Source organism: Camarhynchus parvulus, chromosome 10, assembly GCF_901933205.1.
Source record: "Camarhynchus parvulus chromosome 10, STF_HiC, whole genome shotgun sequence".
NCBI lineage: Eukaryota > Metazoa > Chordata > Aves > Passeriformes > Thraupidae > Camarhynchus > Camarhynchus parvulus.
Window position 1 is genome coordinate 9,880,912 of NC_044580.1, and position 25,702 is coordinate 9,906,613.

General features: G+C 38.7%; 1 protein-coding gene across 4 annotated transcripts in view; it reads right to left on the reverse strand.

The window, feature by feature from the left end:
* The window catches only part of FBN1 (fibrillin 1), a 144,875-nt gene that overhangs the window by 90,212 nt on the left and 28,961 nt on the right, over window positions 1-25,702 (reverse strand). For all 4 annotated transcript variants that reach the window (XM_030954970.1, XM_030954973.1, XM_030954971.1 and 1 more), the window contains exons 7-8: window positions 4,168-4,365; window positions 770-895 (exon numbers count right to left, since the gene is read on the reverse strand). In XM_030954970.1, coding sequence (XP_030810830.1) covers window positions 770-895; window positions 4,168-4,365 — 324 coding nt within the window. The remainder of the gene's footprint in view (window positions 1-769; window positions 896-4,167; window positions 4,366-25,702) is intronic.

Below are 25,702 nucleotides of genomic sequence, written 5' to 3' on the forward strand. Positions count from 1 at the left end.
GTAGAATCAGTTGCAAGAGTTTAAACATTATCTGGACTTCACCATAAATACAAATCGATAATGTGCAACTAACACATTTTAGTACTATGTTCCTTATCTACTCAAAATTCTCTTAAAGCAAAGGTGACATCTATATTTGATTATTATATTAGAAAGAAAAAAATCCTATCAAATCACAGTAAAAAAATAGCATTATTCCATAATCACACAATGCAAATTCCACACTAATATCTAGCACCTGCTGTACCCCCAAGTTAGGATGACTAGTAAGTGAAGATAAAATGTTTGTCCTTCTGTAACACATGCAACTGTAAGGCTGAATTTAAAGCACAATCCAGCAGCCTTCACACAACAATGTCCAACTGTCTCTTATGTTAAATAGATTCACCTGAGTAGGTAGGAATGTGTTGGATCTTTCAGTCACATACACTTTTTGGTCAAAAGATCCACAAAGAAACATGTGCCTCAAGCATTTCTAAAGCAACATATCAGTTAGAAAGTATTTTAATGTTTCAATATTTAATGGTAGATGTACCTTCAAGTCTGAAATGTTACATGAATAAAAAGGCTATAAAAGTTGCAGGGCCAATATTTAACATTCCCTGGTTTGGGAGAAAGCACCCCTATTTGTATTTGTTGTGAATAATGCTACCGGCAGGCTCAAGGCAGAAGAGACAGTAAGTTTGTTACAAACCCTTAAACAAAGTTGGTCCTCCAAAAGAAGACACTCCCCCTTCTACTTTCAGAAGAAAGTTCTAGAAGTTCTTACCGTCACATTTTTGTGTTACTTCATTAAACTTGTGTCCAGCTGGGCATTTGCACTCAAAAGATCCAACAGTATTAATGCAATTTCCCCCTTGACAGATCCCAGGGATGGCTTGGCATTCATCCACATCTGTGATATAAAAAAGGAAAAAGCACCCACTTTTATTTCATTTCTCAAGAACAGCCATAATAATTTGTCTACACAGAAATGAAATATGCCTAAATCCGTTCTTCACCCATCATAATATTATGATACTTGCTTGGGAAGACAGACACTAATTTTGTAATTACTCTATGCAAAGTATGATTAAGTACAGTACTCTAAATATTTTCTGCAAGAAATCACATGATTATTATTGTTACAGACATTAAATATCTAACTGCTATTGCTTTGTTTTTGCAAAACATCTGGGGAATGGTGTGCAGAAAACACAGCCTGCCAGAACTCGAGTTTCTTTGAAGTGTCTAAAGCTGGTCACCCAAAATCACTCGCCCCCTTGAAAATCTTGGCAACTCCATACAGCACTGAGGCCACCAGCATAGAGGAGCAGTTGCAGTGTGTAGGGAGGGGGCCTCATGGAGAGGCACAGCAACTGCAGAGTCATTTCTGATGGAAATTATTAACTTGACACTCCAGCGAGATCAGCAGCAATGGCATTAGACTGTGGTTAGGATTTTGCTCAAAAAGTTTCACAGCCACAATTAATGTTTCAGGAGGAATTATTAATGACCTGCTTAGACATACATAAATTTGAGGGGGTTTTCCCTATTATTTTTCTTTCTTTGCTTTTCATTTTTTCACCAAGGGAAAATGAAACAACAAAGATGATATCACAGGCTAAGTAGTAAGCTCAAGACAAACATTTTCAAGAGGCCTCAGTTTGTGGCCTCACAATTTTTTTAGCACAACAACATGTGTGTCGTCACTTAGCTGCAGAAGTGTTGCTATGGCTTAATAACAGCCACAGAAACAAGGCTAAAGGAGGTGGAGGAGTGGCATTGCAACAGGACACTGGGGAAGTCTGGCTCACTGTCCCCAGGGGCTGCCCTGTCTCTGCTGCTCAGGAATTCCTTCAGGAGCACAGAGCACTCCACTCTCAGATGCCCCCATCTCCTCAGCAGAACCAGCTGCTACTGCTAAAAACTGGTTTCTTGAGTTCTTGGGCTTCACACTGACACAGGTTTCAATGCAGAGACACAAGCTGGAGGAGATGATGCCTTCAAATGTCTCTTTATAAATCCCAGAGACACTGCTGTAATGTGTCTTGAAGTCTGAAAAGCAAAGTATTATGTCTGTACAAAAGGCTGAGAGGCAATTTTCCTGGGAGCCACAAGTAGGAAGTCTCAGGAACGCCAAGGAGCGTATCTGCACCACATGTCAAAGCATATCTGCACCCCATGGCAGGGTGTTCTGTAAAGATCCCTGGCTGAAGGGATCCGGGGCAGGGGCAGCAGCAGCAGAGCAGAGCTGTCCCTGGGGGAACAACTGTGCTGGGAGGTCACAGAACGAGCACAGCCTCAGCAGCCTCACAGCTGCCGAGACTCGAGCTACAGCAATGGGCTGTGCTTTAGCAACAGCAATCAGCCAGACTTCATGGCACTGCACTGAATTAAAAAACCTCAAAAACTAAAGAAACAGAAGTCATGCCTCTGAGTCATGATGTCTGTTTCAAAATCCCACCTTTTGGTTTTATTTTTCTTCTTTGTATCTTTAACAATCTCAGCTGTGATAATAATTTAACTTTCAGCCAAAGTCAAAATTTGGGCAGTGATATTCTATTTACTTTTGAAAATAACCTTGCCTGCCCTCACTATTTCTTTACTTTTTTTTTACTTTCCCACACAATAATAATGATTTCTTTTTCTCTTCAGAGAACCTGGATTTTATTTAACCTGTTTTCCTTTATTTAGATTGAATATGGATGTGAAATCCCTGAAATGCCTTCAATCTGAATGGATGTTATCTGATTCCAAAAGGATTTAATACAAGTGCATGAAAAATAAAGCTAATATGTGATTCCATAAAAGATGTGTTGAAATTACAAACGCAGTACTTAAGAAGGGAAAACTGGAAAATGCAAGTCAAACATATTGGGCCAAAACTGTGTTGGCACCACATACAGATCAGCATCAATGTAGCTGCTTGCTAAGAAATGTGCAGTAAGCAGAACTATCCTTATTCCAAACTGCACAAACCCATTGGAGAGTTCAATGCAGCTTTCCCATGACACAAACAAGAGGGATATAACTAGGTATGGCATAACTTCAGGGGTGTGGGCCACATATTTATGTACATAAGCTTTCAAAAGTGTCCAGAATCTCAGTTCACAAATTCCTGCACAATTTAGTCCTGACCTTTACAGTGAGAGGGGGAACAGAATCACTGAGGTCAAAATATGGGCACTTCATGCAGTGCACACAACCATGTTGCCTATCTTGAAGTTCCTCATGTCTGTCTGCAGGCACCAGCCATGACTTGGCCTGTGACAGAGGGTATCTACATCTTTAATGCAATGGAATGCCTTGAAGTCCCTTCATAGGAATTTCATGATTATATAAAATTACTCATAGATTTAGAATCTTTATCTTCCCTATTTTCAAAAATATTGTAACTTATTAGAAAACATTAGACAGATTGAAATAAATTGGCCCCAAAGATATGGTGCTGGGAATGTATAATTCACATCAGTTTAATACATAGTTGCCCCTGTTAACTTTCTCCTGTTTCCTGTCAGACATCCAGACAATAAAAGAATTTATACAGCTGGAAGTATTAGAATAAAAGCCAAAAGCAGTGTAAGGACTTTCTACAGTAAGGCATGCTCTGAAAGAAGTAAGCAACAGATGGGTGGATTTTATGATTTGAAACAAATGCAAATGCATTTCCAAAATTGTATAAAATATATAATAAGGCATTACAAATGGCACAATAGGCACTTTTTCCCAGGTCAAAGCAGTGGAGCTCAAGAGATAAGACATCCAAGATGAATCCAAGTTACACAACTTTTAGCTAAAAAATCTCACACCAGGTAATTGGGGCATTATTGCCACAGATTGATGTTTGCATGTTCTGAGAGCTCTCTGAAAGAACAAATTCCTCCACAGAATGATCGAGTGGTACACTCAGAAAAACACCATTACAGAACCAAGGGAAAGCACTGCTGGCAGTGAGAAATTCATTAAGATGCTGGCTGCTCTCACATGACCTGAGTTACTAATGTACTCACTTGAACATCAGGCACTCACTGAATCATGAAGTAATGCATCTGACAGTGTTTTTCCATTCTTCACACATATAGCTGAGAATGGCTTAGGACAGGTTATTCACAGCAGTGTAACTCAATTAATATTAATCCAGTAACAATTTCAGCAGCTTTTGGGGAAGCTGTGCTGGTAACTTACCTTGACAGGCCCCCGTTCGAATGTTTGGAATGAAGCCTCGGCGGCAGGGATGCGGCTGGGCAGGACACATCTCACAGGGGTGGCCCCAGGCTCTCCCAACAGTTGCACAGCACAGGGTTTTTGTGCAGACAATTCCACTGAGCTGGCCCTGGCACATCTGGTTGGTTACCAAAGTGAAGCAAGGGCCAGTCCTGTAATCTGTGCCAAAAACAGGAAACCTGATCAGCTTCACAACAGAAATACACAACAGAACTCCTAATAAACCAAAACAACAGCACATTTAGGCAATTCTTTTTCATACAAATTGCACACCAACCCAACAATTTATGTTTGAAGTGTCCTACAGAGGATTTTTTTCTCTCTCTTTAATTCAAGTCCACTGAAAACAAACTGTGACTATTTTACCAGCAATGTTATATCTGTAGGTCCCCTTTGCTGCTTCATTTAATCACTCATAATATTCTTCCAAGGATCTTTTCATCAGTTTCTTTTAGATATTCAGTGCATTATTTAAAAGAATACTGATAAAAGAGTTAGGGTATGTTTATTTCCACAAGTTGGATGGCTGTTCTCAAATGAGGCAAGGGAAGCAAATACAGACTACAGGGAGTTTTCTGAGGACAGTTTCCACTGCTATTCAGACATATGCTATAGCAGATACGTGGGCAAGCTTTGCCTACAGCTGAATGGAGGGCATGTGGAGCACATCTGCTTTGATTTGTTTATGGTAGGACAGGCCACAGCCAACAGACAGAATCAAACTAAGACATTAACAAAAAAACAGCAGGCTTCATTTTGTTCCATCCTCCAAGGGCAAAAACCCAACAGTGGTAGTGCCAGCTCCTGCTGTCTCCTGGATATCCAGGGTGCACACTCCAGTTAATTCTTTGCAAACAACTCTAAAATGCTTTTTTTGTTATGGTGCACCAGGACAGAGTCCAGCATCCTGTAAACACAGCCACCAAATTATGAACCTGTTGTTTCTTTGTCCTGAAGTAGTTACACACCCTGAAGTAGTTATGCACCCTGAAGCCTATCCTTTAATAAATCTTTGTGCCAACCAGAGATGGTGTGTCCATATGCTGTAATTCTGATAACTCCGCAAGCCATTCTGATACAATTAACAAAATGGCTTACAGAAATCCTGTAAGGCAAACAATAATGCTACATTGCTACTGTTATCTTCATCAATTGACATGATGGCATCAGAAAGGATATTGAGTTAGATCAAATGACCTTTCTCTCATGAACTCATACTAAGTGACACTAAATACCATTTTTCTTCATTAACTATGTATCACTCCAATAACTCCCATTCTATCTTTTGTCTGTTTAACACACCTATAATCACTCAGATAATCTCTTTTCCTTTTAAAATACTGGATCAACAAAAATTTTCTTTCAGCCTCTGGAAATTTGTCTTGTATTTCCAGTTCTATGATAAATTAAACTGTGAGAACCCACTAGCTATTTTCAGGCTCTCTGGTTAGCTGGACTAGCTGTATAAAAATATTTAAATCCAATTCCTGCTATTTAATTTCAGCCTTAAAGGCTATCAGATTTCAAGTATAAAATTCCTGTTCAATCCCCTCCAAACAGTACAGGTACATTTACCAAACACTTCTCCCACCCTTCTCCAGCAATTCCATCATTCTCATCATGAAATGAGTCAGAATCTCTGATATCTCTCTTGCCCCTGATTAATTAATTACTTATCATCATCTTAATTTTCTTTGGCTTGGTATTTCTTATTGCGTCCCTTCATTTCCCATATGAATTTTCCACACTACAGCTTCTATTAAGTTTCTCCCTAAATTAATACAAATAAATCATGATCAATTATACCTATCAAATAAAAAAAATATTTCCCAGACTGATTTTTCATCCTTAATCAAAATCAGAATATGTGCTTTACTCTATGCAAAACTCCCAATGCTGTAACTCCAAATATTAAAACAAGAGACAACAATTTCTTTAGAAATGCCACAGTTTTGTGTTGGCAGCAGGAAATCTTCTGGGTACCTCCCCAGAATGAAATCCCCCATTGTAGACTGTCCCTCTGCCATTTATATATAGATGGGTTAGAAAGGAGTCATTTTGTTCTCCGGCGCAGTGGGAGCACGCGTCAGACAGTAGTGAATAACTCATCTTGTGTTTTATGGTAGGATATGAATGGATCAGCATTTACAATTGTTTGCTTTCCAGCTATAAATGACTTAGCAGTGGCTAATATGGCTTAGAAATATGGGGAACCCAACGAAGTTAACTTCATAATCCTGCAAATCTTTCTACCCGGTCTCAGTAACAAGATGTGGGTTGAATACGCACTCGAAACCAAGCTAGTCCAGTTTGTTATTAATCAAGTTCATAACACTTCAGTATGGAGAATTACAGACTCAATTTTCACCAAATACTTTGCCTGGATAAATTTTACTCCGAATACTCAGTTTTCTTCTAAATACAGCTTCCCTTCTATTTTTTCAAATACAGTCTTCCACATTTCCACAACTAAGATTTTTTCTTCTCTATTCTTAATGAAAAATTCTAAAGGTCAGAAAATCCATATGAAAAAGATCATTTGAATGTACACGCCAGCCTAAGGCCACAGAGAAATCCACACATCAATTTATTTTTTTCATACAGGGGCCAAATAAAAAAAACTTTTAAATTGAAGTGTTTTAAATAGTGAGTTTAAAATTTTTTACTTATTACAAGATGAAGGCCTACGAAAAGAAAATGAGATTCTACTAACACAGTAACAAAATGAAAAGAGGATATGAGCTTAAAACCCCAATCCTTGTTTTGTAGCATCAAAGTTTCCTTATACATTCATGTAATTTGTGATTATTCAAACTACTTCAATAAGTGAAGCTCAAACACAAGGTATCAGTGACCAGTCAGGAGCTGGAAAGAGAGAAAGAAGGAAAATATATCCAGAAAAGCTATTATACAATTTGTATGGGTTGCTTTTTTTTTTTTTACTCAAGGATAACTTCAACTTAACTGAAGAATGCTGAGGCTTGAAATTATTTTAGTGAAATGATTTAAGATGCGTGACTGGCAATTCAAATTTTTGAGTCACTTCTAATGCAAATTTCAGCACATGCAAGCAGCCCTCAGTAAGGCAGTAGCCACCATTATCTAACAATTTTATCTGCTTCTTTACATACTTAGCTATTTTGATAAGGAATAATTCCACAGGGAGCTTCAGACAACTCAGAAGATGGTAGAAACTGTAAAGCCACATTAAGTTCATCTACTGTCAAGAAGAGCAAGAGGGCAAGAGAATGACGCTGGTTTATACCACGCAACAATTCAGCTTATTAATTCCACAGGAAAGAATCAAGTTGGATTTTGATCTAGAGCTCATTCCTGTTTCAGTCAGAACCATCAAATAATTTTAGTTAACTTCTCAAAAGATGCTTCATATTCTTAAAAGCAGCAGAGAGGCTGCTGAAATATGTAGTCCCAGCAGGCTTTGATTAAAACCAAGCACAGCAATAAGTAATGATAATTATTCCAAGTAATTCTGGACAGCACCAAAGAGACTACAAGCACCAGGACAGTGCAAGACTTCTGGCACCAGACACACATCTTAAGCTCCTAGTTCACAACAACTTCTGCTTCATTTCAAGCACAATATAGTTCTTAATGTAAAAATAAAATTCAAAAATGTTGCGAACGAATGGAACCTGGATTAAACAATTACGCTACTGCAAGGAAGCTGGGTAAAATTTGGTCCCTCTATCCTCTAGGATTCACTATAAATATCCTAAAAAGAGTTCTTGATGTTTCAAGTTAACAGCCTGATTTTGCAAACTGATAACCGCCTGTTAAGGGAGGTTGACAGACTCCTTCGTCTCTCTTAAAAATAAATGAAAATTGAATGAGTGCAAAGGTCAAAGCATGAGACTGTAGCAAGCTAGCATTTATCTGATCACGATCAAGATCTCATTAGAAAATACGAAAATGCCACCTCTTGCCACCACAGAAAAATGGCTAATGATAAAAAGAGTGGTGTTTTCCAGCTCTCTAGGCACAGCATGCACCAGTCACACAGTACCCTGGGCTGCAGCACTGCCTGAGCAGCAAATCCAGCTCCTCCCAGCTGTTAGCACCTCACAGGGGAGAATTCAGCATGAACCCCCAAACACAGCCAAGACTGCGGTGCAACTGAAACTCCCCTTGGCAACACAAAGCAGCAACTTCCCTTTCTCGAGTACAGGGAGAAAGGGAAAGGCAAAGAAAGGAATATTCCATTATCATACAAATAATGAAAGAAAGGTCAGAAAGGGCTCTAAGGCAAGTGAAGTACCTTAAAGCTGATCATTAGTACAACTTATTTTCCTGCCTAGCAGCACTTTTGTTTCTGCTGTTTGAAGGCTTGTTTGGGTTTTTTCACCAGCTGGGCATAAAGAGGGACATTGGAAGAGAGACTGCACAGGGCAGAAACACCATCTCATCTCTGTACAGCGGCTCAGTGCTGCCCAGGTGTGACCCACTGCACTTGGCAGCCTGTTCCACTGCTCAGCCACATGTCAGGAAAGGGAATCACAGTCACTTGTACCTGAAAATGCTCCTTTGGAACCTGATCCCACACAGCCAAATACACAAACAACTACACTGTCTGTGGAAAAACACAGTGTCCCTTACTGTGCATTTCACAGTACTTCAGTCACTTCATTCTCTTCAGGGAAGGTAGTAAAACACTTGAAGATGATGGAGAAAACTATAATGTGCCTCACTTCTGAAGGCACGATGTGCTGTGTCTTAAATGAGAACTTTTACAGTAAAATTCAAAGAATTGCAGAGAGTCTTGCCACTGACAGAAGAAAACAGCATGACCAAGCTGTGAGCATCACCATAGCAGAGTTACAGAACGCAAAGGTTTAGTACTTCAGGCTTAATTTCAAAATCAAAGTGATTCTAGGTATTTTCAAACATACTAAAATCTCCCGATTTTAGAGGACAGAGAGAACAAACAAAAGGCTCTACATACATGAACCTCATCAAAAGTTAATGCAAACCTCTGTTTGTTACTGTACAAAGAAAATAAGGAAGAGCAACAAGCTTGTAACTCCATCTTCACTTGCAAAATTTTCCTGTCAGTTGCTTCTAGACTTGAAATTATATTTTGCATACAAGATCTTACAACTTTTAACTTCTGATCAGAAAAGTGAATGACCATGCTCAGGGATGACCACAGGACAACTATCATTTACTTCCATCTTTTCTAATAGGGGACAGCCTCACATCTCAATTCACAGACCAAATCAAGACCAGACCCCGACACATTCCCAAGTTAGTTCAATAAACTGACTTCCAACTATTTAAAAACTCAGACACAATAATGCTCTGTCCACAGGTGACACTGAAAGGCCAGTTGATAAATGCATCCAATCACAACACACTTTTCTTTCCACACAGACCATTTCCTTAAATAATTACTCACTGTTAAGCACTCCCTGTCCTCTCCTCCCCCAAGCCAGACACCATTACTCACCCCAGTCAGATCCCAATGTGTCATCATTGGAAAGTACATGGCAAAGATATCAGAGGGTGTTCAAAAGGAAAGAAAACAAAACTCTGTAAATATTTTAAAACTTATTTCCTATGATGTCTGACACTTCTTACCAATGAGGTTTGGTAGGTTTGGACGTGGTATGTGAAGAAATTATCACCATGCCACTTCTGTCTGCTCCCTTCCAGTGCCAGAGATGGTTTCACATATAAGCAAGACCATTTCCCAGCTGCTCCAGTGCACAGCACAGCACTGAGCTCAAATAGCTGAGATTTAACACTGGCTAGTGCTAAGATGTCACTGGAACTAGGGACTCAGAGTGCAACCATTCAGGCACTGTTTCTGGCAGGGATATAAACCTGGCAGCAGAAATGTCTCAAACTACTACAGCTGTGCTGCGGACAGATCACAGCTCCAAGTTGCTTCTCATTATTTTCACAAGAGTAAAAAATATCCAAGGAAGCATATCTAACACTGGTACCATAACTCTTTATTCTGTATTAGGCAGCCAAAAAGTTTGTTACTGCCTCATATAACCCAACCCCAAGAATATTACCCTTTAATTCATGAATCTGATGACCCCATTTCTTCATGTCTTCCTCACCTTTGCTTGCTGCAAATTGTTCTCATATATTGACTTGCTGGCACACTTCAGCTTAAATTTATTTTCCATTCTGTAAGCTGCTTCACAAATCCATTTCTGCACAGATGATCTGTTTAACACGTCTATCTAGCAAATATTATCTAGTCTTCCTAGGATACTGGTTAAAGAATAGGAGTTTGAAATAACAGCTTACTAATAGTATGAGACTAACATTTTCGCTTACATTTGATGCACAGAAAAATTCAGGCTGTTTTATAAAGTATGTTAGCAATCTATTTTCCAGAACAAATATACAACTATTTTTATTACAATTTTGTTCTTGCAACTGACCCAGTTCTCAAAGTCTGTAGCTGAAAAGTAATAACATTACAGTAATAAAATAAAAAAATAGTGTTCAAAAATTATTATTACAGAATTGGAGTGATTTGTTGCGCACATTTTAATCCAACATGCAGACTAAGCATTTCACCAAAATCAAAGCCTTAGCTCTGTTGTTCCCAATTATGTGCAGCAGCAATCCAAATACAGAAAATTGTTACCACATTTTATTCTTTTCCATGATGAAGAAAACAGTAAGCAATGCAGCTAGATGTAGAATAACTTCTCATTTCTGAAGTGAGTTACCTGACACGCTCTAGCCTACCCTACTTTGCTGTATAAGATGCAAAGGACCACATCTTTGCAGATTTTAATGTTTTCAGTATCTTTCACAGGCTAGCAACAATTAATTAAAATTCTGACTTTATTTTCATCTCCCTTTCTGCTAAAAAGTAATTAGCTTTGGTGACATATTTATTGTCAAGACCAGATTATTATTAAGGACAATGGATTCTACTACAGAACTTTGCATGTTTCACTTAAAAAGAACAAGCTGACTGAAGTTTATCACTATTTTTTCAAAAGTGTTCTTATGAGTGCCACATTATAGAAATTCTCTTTACATACCACTAAGTATTAGTGGTGAAGACAAAGCTAGTAGACAAGCTCTGGGTATTTTTTTTCTCTTTGCCTTCAAAAGACACTGACTAAAGTAACTAAGACTATCCAAACGTAGTGCAAACTGTTTAAGAAAAATAGAACCTAATGACTTACAGAATATTACATCGAGAGACATCCAAAGAAAGGGAAAATGCTTTCAGACAATGCAATGTACAATTTAAAGAGATACTGCTCACGTTTACAAAGGAGATAGAGTGGTACAATACACTAGAACTAACCTTTTCTTTTCTAAAATCTAAATAGTCCTCTGCAGTGCCATGAAACAAAATGTAATTGCAGAGCACTAGAATGGAACTCAGTCCAGAACTGAAAGCTGGTTATAAATAAAAAAGGGAGATGGGAGGGAGAGAGGGAACTGATTTTCAGTGCTCAAGCTCAGTGAAACACAGCAGGAGTAAACATACAGCAGGAATGGAGAGAAGTCGACTTGCTTTCAGTGTAGGAAGGCATTAAGTGTAACAATGATGGTTTGAGTGTTGCAGTGAAATGTTACAAATAGCTTTTTTGGTCCTAAGAGAACCCTGAACTTCTGGCTCTTGAACAAGCTCTCTTCTGGCTCTTTAACAAGCTCTTTAACAAGTAGATTAGAACAATCAATATCTTTTATTCCTTTATAACAGGAATCATCAAACTTGCCTGAAGCAAGCTCCCTCTTTCCCATAATCCAAAAAGACCAGCAGTCCTGAGAAATTATAACGGTGGAAACCTTCCACTGAATGAAAGGAAGGGGCAAACAGATTGTATCCCTGTAAAGACTCTTCTCCACAAGGCAGACAGCTCCCTGGCCAAATTTCTTCAACCAGACACTCACTCAGGTTTTTGTATTCTCATATATGTGCATTTTTGTGATATGATCTTAGTGATGACAGACTTGATATGATGTAAATATTTTTTTTTTACTAGTCTAAAGACTTTGGAAAAAATAATACTATTCTTCTTGTGTAAGGCTGTAACACAGAGTTTTATATTTTATACAGCCAGCTAAAAAGACATGAAAAATATTTGGAAAACAGTGACAACACAGAGTACTTGATTTTTACAGAAATATTTTAACAATTATTTCACTTCATGGTTGCATTGCACAATAACCCACCAAAATCTCAGGAAGCATTAAAAATGTAAGTCATAACATACAAGAATTGCTTCAGACACTAATACCTCACCTCTAACTCCATGGTGAAACACATCAACTACCTAATTGAAATACCATGCAACCCTCTGTCTTACAGGATCAGATTCCTTCCTCAATGAAACTGTGGCATCACTCTGTGTGTACACCAGTGTAATCATGACCAGAACCTGGATCATTTTGCATAACCACATATATGGGATTTGCATTAAGACTGTGGTCCAAAAATAAACACAGCAATAACATGCACTATTTAACTCTGAATAAGCCTGAGGTGTCTCTGTTGAAATGTTGCAGAATACATACCATAACTCTAGAATTCTCATATGTATTCAATTTCTATTATTAGAAGTAATAGGAATTGAATACATGTATATAGTATTACAAGAAGGCAAATGATCCAATCTTGATTCACCAGTTTTTAACTAAGCAAGTGTAATTTTATTAAATATATATTATACCCACCAATATAAAGTACATGAGATGCTAATACATGTGCTTCATTACTCATATTATTGTTTAAGGCCTTCTGTCATTCTTGTCTTCATTGACCACTTGGTTGAAGGAGCCCTCTCTTTGCTTAGCACTAATGGGTGGATTTGCTTAGCACTAATGGATGTCCCCCAGCATCAGTAAAGGACAGGTCTCAAGTGACTGAGGACCCTCACATCTTTAATCTAAGATTACAGAAAATATTTATGACAATCGTCAAATAAACTCTTTGTAAAATCACATCAAAAGTCTGATTTTCCCAAGCAGTGAGAGAGTACATCCTTAAAATGGGAAGGATGGTGATGGGGAGGGATATTAATCCACAGACAATTCTCAAACTGAGAGTCGAGCTCTCTTCTTACTTGCAAGCAGCAGGAGAGAAGAGCAAAAGGTCTTTACTGACTTCCATTAATGATGTAATGAAGAGCACTTTTTGGTTCTTTAACTTAAGTTAGTAATTAGTCAAGAAGAACTGCAAGTTTTTCTAAAAGACCTTGAATTACCATGAATACTCTAGATAAATATTGGAAAGGTTTCACACATTTACTGAAAGCGTAAGCAACTCCACATTCTTAGCGTATTGTTTAACACTTTTTAAGTTTTTAATAGCAGCTCTGCTGATGCCTTTGGCCTTTTCTCACTCATCACACTTGCTCTGTATACACTATTTTAGTCCAACAGATTTGCAAATCTATTTTTACCTCAGCATTGGAAACTGGCATCTCTTCTACTTGTTGAAAGGAATGTCAGGTCCTAAGTTTTCATTTGCATCCACATGTAGGACAAATCATTACAACTTGGAAACAGTCACCAGCCTGAGCGTCTTCAACAGAAACATTCAAGATCTAGGACTACAATCCAGCACTTTTTTCTTTCCTCTCTGTTAGTAGAACCGCTTGGTTTTGTGGGTGCCCAGCCATGACACGCAGCACAAAGCCCAGGTTGCAGTTACAAGGGAAAGGTTAGACTCACTGACTTTGATGAGAGAACAATCATTCAGTGGGGGAATCCCATTGCCTGTGACTGCATGGACATTCCCTCACACAGAAAACAGCCAGTGTTTGGGGGGGGTCTTGGGGAAGAGAGACCCAGCCAGTTTCAGAGGCCTCTTGTCAATAGCTGGGCCACAGTGGTTTGACCAAAAGTGACACACTCCAGTGGTTTTTAGTAATAATGTACTCACAAGTAATAGCATCAGAATCCTGGAAACTGCCATGTGTATCTGAATGGTCCATTCCACTGATCACCATTTTGAACAATTTCTCATTTTTTTTAGAAAACAGTGTTTCTCTCACCTTCATGCTGAATAAACCCCATCAAAGCTGATGGGTTTTTTCCATGACAATCACTGAAATTTATCTGAATTTAAATGTGAAATTGATCTGTGTAAATGCACACAACATCTGGGATAAATGGTTTCAAATAATGAAGGTCCTGAAGTGGCCCAGAATATACATGAGAGCCAGTGAGAACTAGATAAGTCATTTTTTGGGGGGGGATGTGGGAGAAAGGAAACAGGAGTTCAGCAAACAAGCCAGGTGTCTGTGAATAACTAGCTAGTGTACTGAGGGGAACAAACAAGCTCTGGCCTGTTATTTGTAGACTACCACACACTAATGCTGATTTCAGGCCCAAAATGGAAGATCCCAGTTGAAGAAGGGGGATGGTTACATATGTACACATATTCACTCACACTTGCACTTCTTTCATCCTCCTCCATTCAGGGTACAGATTCAAGCTGAAGTTTTGTTACACTCCAGCCACACAGAGATGCTCCAAAAGATAAGCAAATACTCAACATAATAGGAATCACTCAGATTTAGGTCAGCAAACTGCAAGCCTCACTAACTCCCAACACAGGAATACTTAACCTTTGCATAACACTGGAGCGTTAGCCTGTCATGTGAGCCCAGCCTCCCTCTCTGAGCTTACACCACACGGTGCAGTGCCCTGCACAGCCTGGTCGAGCCACACATCACTGCTAATGCATCCTGATGGATGAGCAGCACCAGAATCTAAAACATATGAAAATCAGAGAGCCACAGACAACAGAAGTCCTTTAAACACATTTTCCATTCTTAAAAAGTTATTAAAATGCATTGAATTTAAGTACAGTCTTTATAAATTTAACTATGTTATTTATTGATAAAGTAATAATTTATGTAAATTTTACAAAGCCCTTACAGGCTTTGCTTCTGTTTACAGATAAAAGGTATCCGCAGAAACTGCTGCTGATCCAGATGCCTGTCTAATACATAATACTTCACAGCCTTGCAAAATGCTGTGTATTAAAGGTTGGAAACTGCTTTTTGGCCTACTTTCTACACTGACATACTGAAAAGGAGGGAGAGTCTTGTGGTTGAGACACTTGGCTGGGACTGGGATGACCTGGGTTCAGTTTCAGACTCTGCTGCAGACTCCCAGTACATCCTTACACAAGTGACTTAATCTCCCTGTAAATTAGCTCCCCACATGGAACATGGGGCTGCCAATAGTTCTGGATGCTGGTGGGGCTTTTTCCTATTTAGACTACACAGGCTTTGGGATGCAGACTTGTCTATTTTCTGAATGATAAAGGGAGCCTCAAGCTGAGTTCAGGCCTCTTGGAATTACTCCAATAAAATGAGAAAAGATCTTTCATGTAAAGTTTTTTGTGTTTTGAGTCTTCAAGGTTTTATGGTGGTTGGGTTTGGGTTTTTTTCTTTTTTGGAGGAGGGATGGTTGTGGGGTTTTATGGGGGTTTTTAACGTTCAATTAATTGTCAGTTTCTAGTAGATTTTCTGTACTGGGTGAGTGCAACAGCAGCAGAACACATTCCACAGAGCAACTCATGCACAATCAATTAGGTCGTCTAATTAATTTTCCAACTCAATAGATGCTATGAACTTTTTTTCTTCAGAAATATATCTACACATATGTGTAAAAGCAACCCAAAATCTTTTAAAAGGCGAGGAGAAGGACTGATGATATTCACTTGAAAGGAATGGGCTGCTACATGGGAACAATGTTCTCTCACATGGAATTCATATTTCTGTCATGAAGGGAGAAAACACATATGGGGGGCATAAGAGTATTTTCCCATTGACAAAGTTGTGTAGTTATCATTAGGGACTGACTTGTTAATCAGTATTTAGAGTAATTTATGATATTAGGTTACCCCATAACTAGGGAGAATAAAAACATGTGGAGAGAAAAAGACCCATTTTAAAAATAGGTTTGAATCAAATAGGGACAAAAAATGTAGCTATTTACAGGGGGTTTAACCACATATTACATCAGATGTGCTACAGCATCTAACAGGTATCTGTTTCTCTAGTCCTAACTCAGCTAAAACTTCAATCAGCATCATTGTGTCTAAATAAGGACTCTGGATCAAAGATTGAAAGAAGCAGGAGAAGACTGGCCAGGCCAAGTTTTTTCCTTCTCTCACAGGGTTTTACAGCAGCAAATTTTCAACTGCCATGACTTTTCTCTGCACTTCCTTTCCCATCATTGTGATCACCCACAAGTCCTTATTCCACACTAACATAATGAAGTGTTTGTGGAACCAGAGTTATAATTGTGATGTCTGGATTAAAACAGTGAGTTGTGACATTTCTAAGAGTCCTAAGGGAGATGACAGTGAATTATAGAGAATACACAGACACTTGATAGCCAATTATGGGGGAAAAAGGCACAGAAGCACAATTAAGTGCTTCAGTTGGGGTTTTACTATGGGTGTTTCTATGGAAGCACAGACTAGATTTATAAAGAACTTATAAAAATATCCAAAGCAAATAAAAAGTGATAAACATTAGAGTTTCTCCAACCTGTAACGCAAATCAGTGTTCTGTTAGTAACTGTTTCAAACAATGTGGCTGCTAGATCAGATGAACAGACAGGGGAAAGACAGCAAGCTCTGGAAAAGATACATACTGCTTGTAGGCAGGGGAAAGCCAGAGCAAAAAGCCTTCAGGGAACAAGTGTGAAGGAAACAAGGATACAAAGGAGCAAAACAGCAAAAGAGCAGAGGGACGAAAAACAGGAAGGCAGCAAAGACGGGATGGATCAAAGCAAATCTAAGAAATGAGTGGGAGGCACAGAGACAAGGAGAGATAAACAGTGGGAGCCAGCAGACACCATGTGTGAGAAGGGGAGAAAAAGGAAGGGGAGGGAGGAAAAGGCTGGCCAGCCCCAGAGCTTCACCAGCTGACCAGGAGAGTGAAGTTTGCCAGGACAGGCCGGCCAGCTACCTGGGTAAAAATGAGGACCAGAGAGCCAACTAGTAAAGAGCAGCCAGGCAGCAAAAGCCATCCAGGAGAGGAATCTGTGTATGGAGCAGGGTGGGCACAATCCCAGTTGCACCCAGGAGCTGGGTGAGCCCAGCAAGCACCACACAGGGGAATGGGCAGGAGCAGCACCCAGTCCTGTGCTCCAAGAACAGCAGTGAGCAAGAAGCAAAAAGATGCCTGAGAACATCTCAGCAATAGAGCAGGCATCTCACTGACACATCTGGCGATGCACTCTGAAACACTATCCACTAGGATCATTGGGTGGCCAAATATGAATAAACAATGACTACACAAATTGCAGCTATTAACCATCCCTTTTCCCAAAAGGCATTTTCCTCCCATTTGTAGGGCTGATATCCGTATTTGTTGTCTACTTTGATACTTTCAAGATGACAAAGTACAAATTATGTACCCCAATATTATTTATATAGTTAAATGTCATAATCCTAAATCAAGAAAAACAAACACCAGGGCAGTGATAAATAAGAATATGAGATAAAAAAGGCGTTACAAACCACACGAAGAATGGCCTAATCTAGCAGTGACAACACACTGCTTATCTCTTCAGTTAGGCAGTTCCTATCCATCCATCTCAAAGACATAAAATTAACTATACTGAATAAGAAAAACATTGAAAGCTGTTACTAAAGAATTTCTACTAGATAGTAAAAACTTGTGCTATCTTCTGAAATGTTTTTTACACTAAAAGAACAATAATTGAACAATTGAGTGGATTAGAATAAACCATGACAAGGTCTAATTGTGTTCCTATCTTCAGAGCTAAAATTTATAAAAAAAAAAAAAGCAGTAAGGTGTGTGTGTATGTGTATACATATATACATATATAATTTCTGAGAAGAACAAGTTTCATTTCACAGTCAAAACAGACTGTTAAGTGCATCCTGCTCATTTTTTAATCCCCAACATTTTCCTGGTGTAAATCAGCATCATAAAAAGCAGGTACTTAGATTAATGGGTGATCCTGTCAAGGAATCAGGACTCAGGGAAAGAACAGAACAGGTGGAGGCAGTGTGTCAATGTTTACCTTGCCTTTCTGGCTATAGGACCTGCTCCACACCACCAAAACTCCTGAGTATATTTTTCCTTTTGACTTCACTGGGCTTTGAATGAAGTATCAGGCCATCAGGAAGCCACTGATCCATTAAACTCCCTTACCCTCAAACCAAAAGAGATTCACAGCTGAGACAGACAATATTCTAGGTATTAAAAGCCAAATTCTGCTTTGCACTGGACCAAGTGCAAGAGAGCAATACATGCCAAGCAGCACCATGGGGTTCCCACAACTGGGAAGAGGAGTAGGGAAGCAGGAGGGAAGAGGGAGCATCCTTCTACTGCTGGGGAGCAGTGGGGAGTTATGAGAGGGAAGCACACAGAGTGCAGCATAATGCAGTTTAAAGTTCCTCTGTGGGAGCTCTGGTATCTGCCTAAGCTGCAAGGTTTAGCAATTGCAGTGCCAATATAAATTTGTACCTAAAAATATGGGAAATATTTTCTTTTAATTTTTACTAGAATGGGTACATTTTACAATCCAGGTGGTCATCAATACATATGTGATTCACTTCCAGCAACATTAGTGGAACAACAGACTGTTCTGTGGGGCGTCTAAAGTTTCAGCTGCTTGTAAACCAGCACTGTGGGAAAACTTTTAGGTGGCTTTAAAAAAACTCTTGTAAAACAGTAGAAAGCTCATAATTTAAGACAGTTCAGTGGAAGAGAAAACTTCCTCCTGATTATCAGAAATATTTTGCACTACATCCAAAAGGCAAGTAGGACTTCCTCCAGGAATAATGTCTTTTATCCACATCATTCTTTGTCAGGAAAGTGTCTGAATATCTGTTTTAATGATTAAGTTTCAACTACACTTGTGATAAATAATATTCACAGGAGAAAAATGTTTTTAGAGTATCAAATAGTTTAGTCTTATAAAATAAAATAAGCTTGTGGTGGTTAAACTACCCTGCATAACAACATTTTATTAGTGTGTGAATATACTATAAGCTTAAGTTATAAAGATATTTAGCCCACACGTTTGAAATGAGATAACCACTGGATTGGAACTCTTGCCTGGCAGCATGCTGATCTCTTTGTTCCTCCCATTTCATTTAATTAGCGACTTGAAATTGGATCAGCAACTATTAAACAGCTGATTAAAAGCCCTGTTCACAGAAATTATCTTGGTTATTTTTCACATGAGCATCAGGCTGCCCCTCTGCAGGGCAGAAACTCTGCTGTAATCTCATTCCCCTTTGGAAAAGGTGCGGAGAATCACTGGCACCTTGGGTACTGCATCTGCATCAACATCTCCCACTGCAAACCACACACAATACTGACTACTTGAATAAAAACAACAAACATTAAAAAAAAGACACAAGGACATCACCTCAGCAAAAAAGGAAAGTACAAAACTCTTCTACATCTGCTCAAATTTGAGCATAACCCAAATCCTACTAAAATACAAACATCTCCTTTAGATTTAAAACAGCTACTTGTGCTTCATCAGAGACCATTGGAAGACACATATACAAACTTGTCTAGGTGTTAATCAATGTTCATTAACATACTAGCATTCTAAAAGTGCTTTAGAAATGAAAATATCACATGAAAGACTCTGTATGTGGCACGTAAGCCCAAAAGGAAAAGAACAGTATATTATAAAACTGATTTTCTTGGCTAATTACTCTACTAGAGTATTTCTCACTCATCATCTTGAAATCCCTAGTTGCAGTTAAATAAATACCATTCCATATACTGGTATTTTCTATCCACTATAACCACTTTCTTCACTAAACATTTTCATATTTGTGGCTTATGCATTTAAGCACTTTTAACTTTTATCCAAAATTACTGATTGATATTATTGTGTGGTAGCACAGCATAGATCTAATTGCTTTCTCAATAATATTATTGAAATCTGGCTGACAAGATTTGATCAGGTCTCTGACTCCTGATTCAAAGCCCACTTAGGTCTTTGGGCATCCTTTTAGTTTATGTGAGTAGGTTTTCGATCACTTCAAGAGTGACTGTGAATTTTTCATCCAAGCTTCATCTCTCTGAACAATGTCAACACTTCTACCTTTAGGTTTAAAGTACTGCCTGAATGTCTGAATATAAAACTAATATATAAGCACAAGTGTGTGGGTGTGTGAAATGCAGGTATAATCTGCCCTCTGGACATAGCAAAACAGGCTGTAGAGTAAACACAAACCATTCCCTGCAGGGTTCTGGCAATAGTTTACACTAAGTGGCAAATCACTACTGCTTTAGATATTTCTTGAAATGCCAGTCATCTTGAACTCTTCTGGTATTTCCTGGGGTGCAATGGGCAGTTGCCCAGAAATTTTGTATGTGGTATTTGATGCCAAATCACTGTGTAACATCTTATAAGATTACCTAAATATTTATGAACAAAGAATAAAAATTATATATGCATATGCACAAACCCCATGTAATTGGTTTAAATAATTTCAGACAGTAAAAAATCAATTCTCATATCAAGAATTCCTTCAGCAGACAAACATGAAGCAGTCTCTCTGCAGTGGGAGATGTTAAAAGGAGCTCCTGTAAGCTGCACTCCAGACAACTCCCACTGAAGTGTCAAAACTACCTTAAATCTTCTCAGTAAGTCTCTCCTCCATTATGCTGGATTCAAAGGAAGTGTATTTATTCATTCATTTATTTCAAAGAGGACCAGGATACCAGTCCTAATATGTCTGGGGGATAGTCGAATCATGGATGTAAAGGCTTGCTGCTGCTGCAGAGTAACAAAGAGAAATTCCTCCCAGCTTGAACTGAAATGGACATCAACAAGGCAGGCTGCAGGAAGTTGTTATTTCTGCTCAAAATTCTAAACAGCTGTTTTCAAGGCAGATTAAAAGATTTTTCAATGTTTGGATTCAACTCAAGAGCTTTATCTAATGCATACTTTGTATTTGAGTATTTGTTGAGTTAGAAATTTAATAGAGCAGCTGAGTATTTTAAAATCTTTTGGAAGATGTGAAAAAGGGATGTGAACTCTAGCACACCCTGTAAAACATAAATTTCTTACCAAAAGAATATGTTATTCATGTGCTCTGTACATTAGGTCAATTATTACTCACTTTCTTTGGAGAACCACCAAGTGCCTCCACCCTTTATAACAGAGCACTGTAATCAACTGTAGTAAGAATAGCAGAATTATTTTAATACACACCGGTGGTGCAGGCCTGAGCTCAAGAAGGCTTGAACAGTAAGAGACTAAGAAGGATTTGCCATCATCTTTCCTTTTTAAGAGGGAAAGAAATTAATGTTTCCTTGTATACCTCTGTAAATAACTTCAATTGCACATAAATAGGGAACCATTTATAAAAAGGAATGCTTTAAATTTGGCCTCCAATTTAAACACTTCTGTTATTTAATGACAAATTCCATAAACAATCCGATACCAAAACTTCTTCCGCAGCACGTCTTTCATTTCCACTAACCCAATTTAACCTCTCATCTTCCTTGCACTCAGCAGCTGTACAAAGCACTTTTTTTGTACTGACATCAGCAAGTGACTGAAGTGTTAGTGCTAGATTTAAAATGCCTTCTAAAACCACGACATTTTGTATTGAATTTGGAACCAAGTTTGATACAACTTGTACTGTTATTTTAATATAGTATCACCTTTCATTAAACCATATCTTGTTGGGTTCCTGCTGGGACCTGAGAACTGAAATAGCACAAGGTTTAATGCATGGCACTTCATTTTGTCCAGCCTGGCTCAGGCCAAGAGAAGCATTTCAAATTATTTAGATAACCACACAGATTAAATACCCAGCAAGATAGCTTGCTAAGTCATTCATCATTTGCCATTCCTGGCCTGTGCTTGTGTCTAGCAATGTTTTCACTAGAAGAGCCATTCAGATGAATGGAATGCACATCTCCACTGAGTTTCCCCTGCCCAAGCAGCAGTCTAAAAACGTCTCAACCTGCCTCCAATGCTCCTTTCCCCAGAGAGGTGAAAACTGTCTAGATCCTCTCTGCCATCATCTTCTTGCCTATCTTTCCTGCTCACCTGTATCTCTTGCCTTTGCTTTATGAGCCCTACAACTTGACCAAATTTTAGTGTATTAAAACGTTATTGTCTCCTTACTTCAATCCCTCAAAAAGTTCACAAATTGTCCTCTTACTACTCTTTAAGCCCTGAACTCAAGAATCAAGTAACTGGAATTAGTTCACACCATGAGGTGTAATTAAATTTCAGACATAATATCTGCATCATTAAGCTATATCTTACCTTAAAGGTTATTGGAGCCAAAGTAACTTAACATCAACTCTCCTTTCACAGAACCTTTTCACAGAGGTGGATCACTCACCTCTTTTCTCACTGCAGATCTTTTGGCCTTTGAAGCCTGTGGCTTGGAAGTAATTTTTGACCCTGTGGCTTCTTCTGGAGTCTGTATTAATCCAACTGTAAAGCTGCCATACTTGCAATTCACAAACCTCTCCAAGTTACCACCCGTACTGTCCCACCAGGACATGAAGATTCTCATAAAGGCTTTCATCATATCCCAGCAGGACAATTATACTTCACTGCTTGCCGGTTTTACTATTACTTCTTTTAAACATTTCAAGTCCAAGTAGTGTTCTGTCACTGTACTGCTCAACTGAGCTAAGACATCTGGACAATCCCAGTCCAATGGCCCTTGAACAAACAGTTCAAGGTGTGTCTCACTTTAAGAGTCACCTTAATTGCACTTTAAAGAAAGTGCACAGCATGCTTTTTGCACTGCATGTTTATCACTTTTTTCTTGCTGTAGTTCTCAGAAACATAAGCAAACAGGAGCTGTTGAGGTCCTAAAACCCTCCATCACTGAGGTACCCAGCTGCTTCCTAAATCAGGTGAAATTAGCAAGTACTTAATAGGTCTCCCCCATCTTTTTGCGTTAAGTGACAAGCAAGTAACTACAATTAGTGTCAAGTGCAAACAGGAAAACTCTCCTGACAGTGTGTCTGTAATTATGAGTATTACTTGGATTTAAAACCATTCCCTATTCCACACCCCATGAACCACTGTAGTTTTGTCAGCTTATTCTTCATTTTTAAACTAACTATTCCATTTTTAAAATTTTATTAGGCAAGTACATTAGATGTCATCAGCATAACGTGCTTTCATTTCACAGCACTCAATCAATCACTGCCACAGGAAAAGCACTCTCTGGATAACAGAACACACAAATAAGAAAAAAAACCCACAGAAGATCCAAAATTATGAGGACTTAGACAATGTTAGCACTGGAGCTTCATTAAATAGCTAATAGGTCTAAATGGTACAGCTGGAGGTGTACAAATCACAGACTAACACATATTTTAGCACATTTTCCACAGTCCTGGGCAATCTGCTCCAACTGATCCTGTTTGAGCAGGGGAGTTGGACAAGGTGATCTAAAGAGGTCCCTTCCACCCTAAGCAATTCCGTAAGCTGAAATACAGTTAGAAATTACCTTCTCTCCCTTTAAATCTTACAGTTCTGTTTTAAAAGAATGTAAATACATTGTTTGATAGGCAGGAGTTACCCCACTAACCAGCAGATATGCATTTTGTTGTGCTGCCTGTTTTTGCCAGAGATAAACTGCTTTTCCAAACCTTGCTGAAAATTCAGATACCAACAGATTCATTGGAGCAATTGTAAGTAATGGGACCAAGATAAAAGGACCTAGAGAAAAAGCTGAGGGCTTAATCTTGAGACCAAAGAATACTGTGAGGTCCCTGGGCATACAGAAATAAGGAAAATGGTAAATCTTGTAAAATATCACTGAACTTACAACCACTGCTGGAATGCCAGCAAGGACACCTCTGGCTTGGTCCCATGCTGTGTGCAGTGGTGCAGGATGAAGGCATCAGCCACCACCTCCCCAAGGAGACAACAACTGTGAGCATAGAGCTTTCTCCTCAGCTCCCGCTTCCCTATGACTGTCAGCACCTCTGTGTCAGAAGAAAAAGCCCTAGAGGGTCACAGAAGACCATTCATTCCAAGGAGTAAGGAGCAAATGGGGACAGCACTGAACACCTGGCAATCACTGGGTAAACTTTGCAAAAAACATAAACATTGAGGACAGGATCATTATAAAACATAACCAAGATCACTTGGTAAGCCAGGCTTACTCGAGGAAATGCTTTTTAAAAATTGAGGCACACACTAAGTTAAACATTCAGGGACAAGTAAAACAGTGCAGAGACCCCTCCTTCAGAAAGGGAGACCTATAATCTGAATTACACCAGCATGGAAAGAAATGAAGGCTATAGCACAGCAGACTCAGTTCCATTAACCTACCTGTGCTAGTTTAGTTTGGGTAACGCCTGCAACAGATACAAAGTAAATGTATAAGACCACAATCAAAACTCAGGTGCTTGAAAAGGTTCACATTTCTTAAAATATAAACCCACATGTATATATGTGTAAACACACACGCACTTTTAATAACTTTCATACTTTTTTAAAATTACGTATCCGTAGCCTTTGCACGCTTAGCTACAGTGAAGGGAAATACTGAATCTTGGTTTCTTTACGTCGCAAAATTCTGCCTTTTTTTCCAAAAGAGGTTTCTTCTGGATAATGAGTGCAAAGCCAAGCTCTGTTTTACAGCATAGCAGAATTTGGAGAGCGATATTTCTTTCAGGGCTCCTTTCTTTTCAGACCTTATTTAGGCCTCTTTTCTTTTCCTACAGCATTTCTCTAAAGTGCCAAACTGTACAAGCTATCATAAAAAAAAATATATATATGAATTACTCAGTCATTATTCATGAACCTCTCAAGGGCAACTGGAAGTGAGAATGTGCCTGTCCTTACAGCTGCTCTTAGGTAGTTGTTTCCCACAATTTTTTGCAGCTTTTATGCTGATACAGAGTAGACCTCTTTCTAAATCTAACAGTTTACTTTAGAAGTCTTGTTTTTACAGAGATTTCAACAGCTCTGTTACAAATACGTAGCAAAAAATCTTACATGTGTCAAAACAGTTACACTGACCGCTTTGAGCACCTCTGTTTAAGATGCATTTTCATTAGCATTTTGCCGCTGACCTACATAAAAGAATTGTTTTACTTGGAAATGCCTTCATAAGTTTATCCTTTCATTAGGTTAGATCTATGTTTTAAAAGAGGTTTCTTTTCTTTTTTAGAACTGCCCATCTAAAAAGTTTTAGATCTATTGTAAAAACAGAGAAAAACCAGTAAATCACAAACTCAACTGAGGCATCATGCATACTCGCTTCTGTGGCAAGTCTAACAAAAATTCTTAGCTTACCAGCCCAAGAAGAAAAAAAGCTATAAATGGGTGATTCACAAGAAAAACATTTGTTTTCACTGTAACAAATTAGAGGATTTCAGGTAGCGGTGCTTTCTTATATCAAAATATATTGCAGCCCAGAGAAGGAGTAATTTTCTCCAAAAACAGCTAAATAGGCATTGTTAGGTAAGTTCTCAGCTGCATTTACTCATTCCCTATATTATGTCCAACTCTGGGAGTCACCATTTCAAAG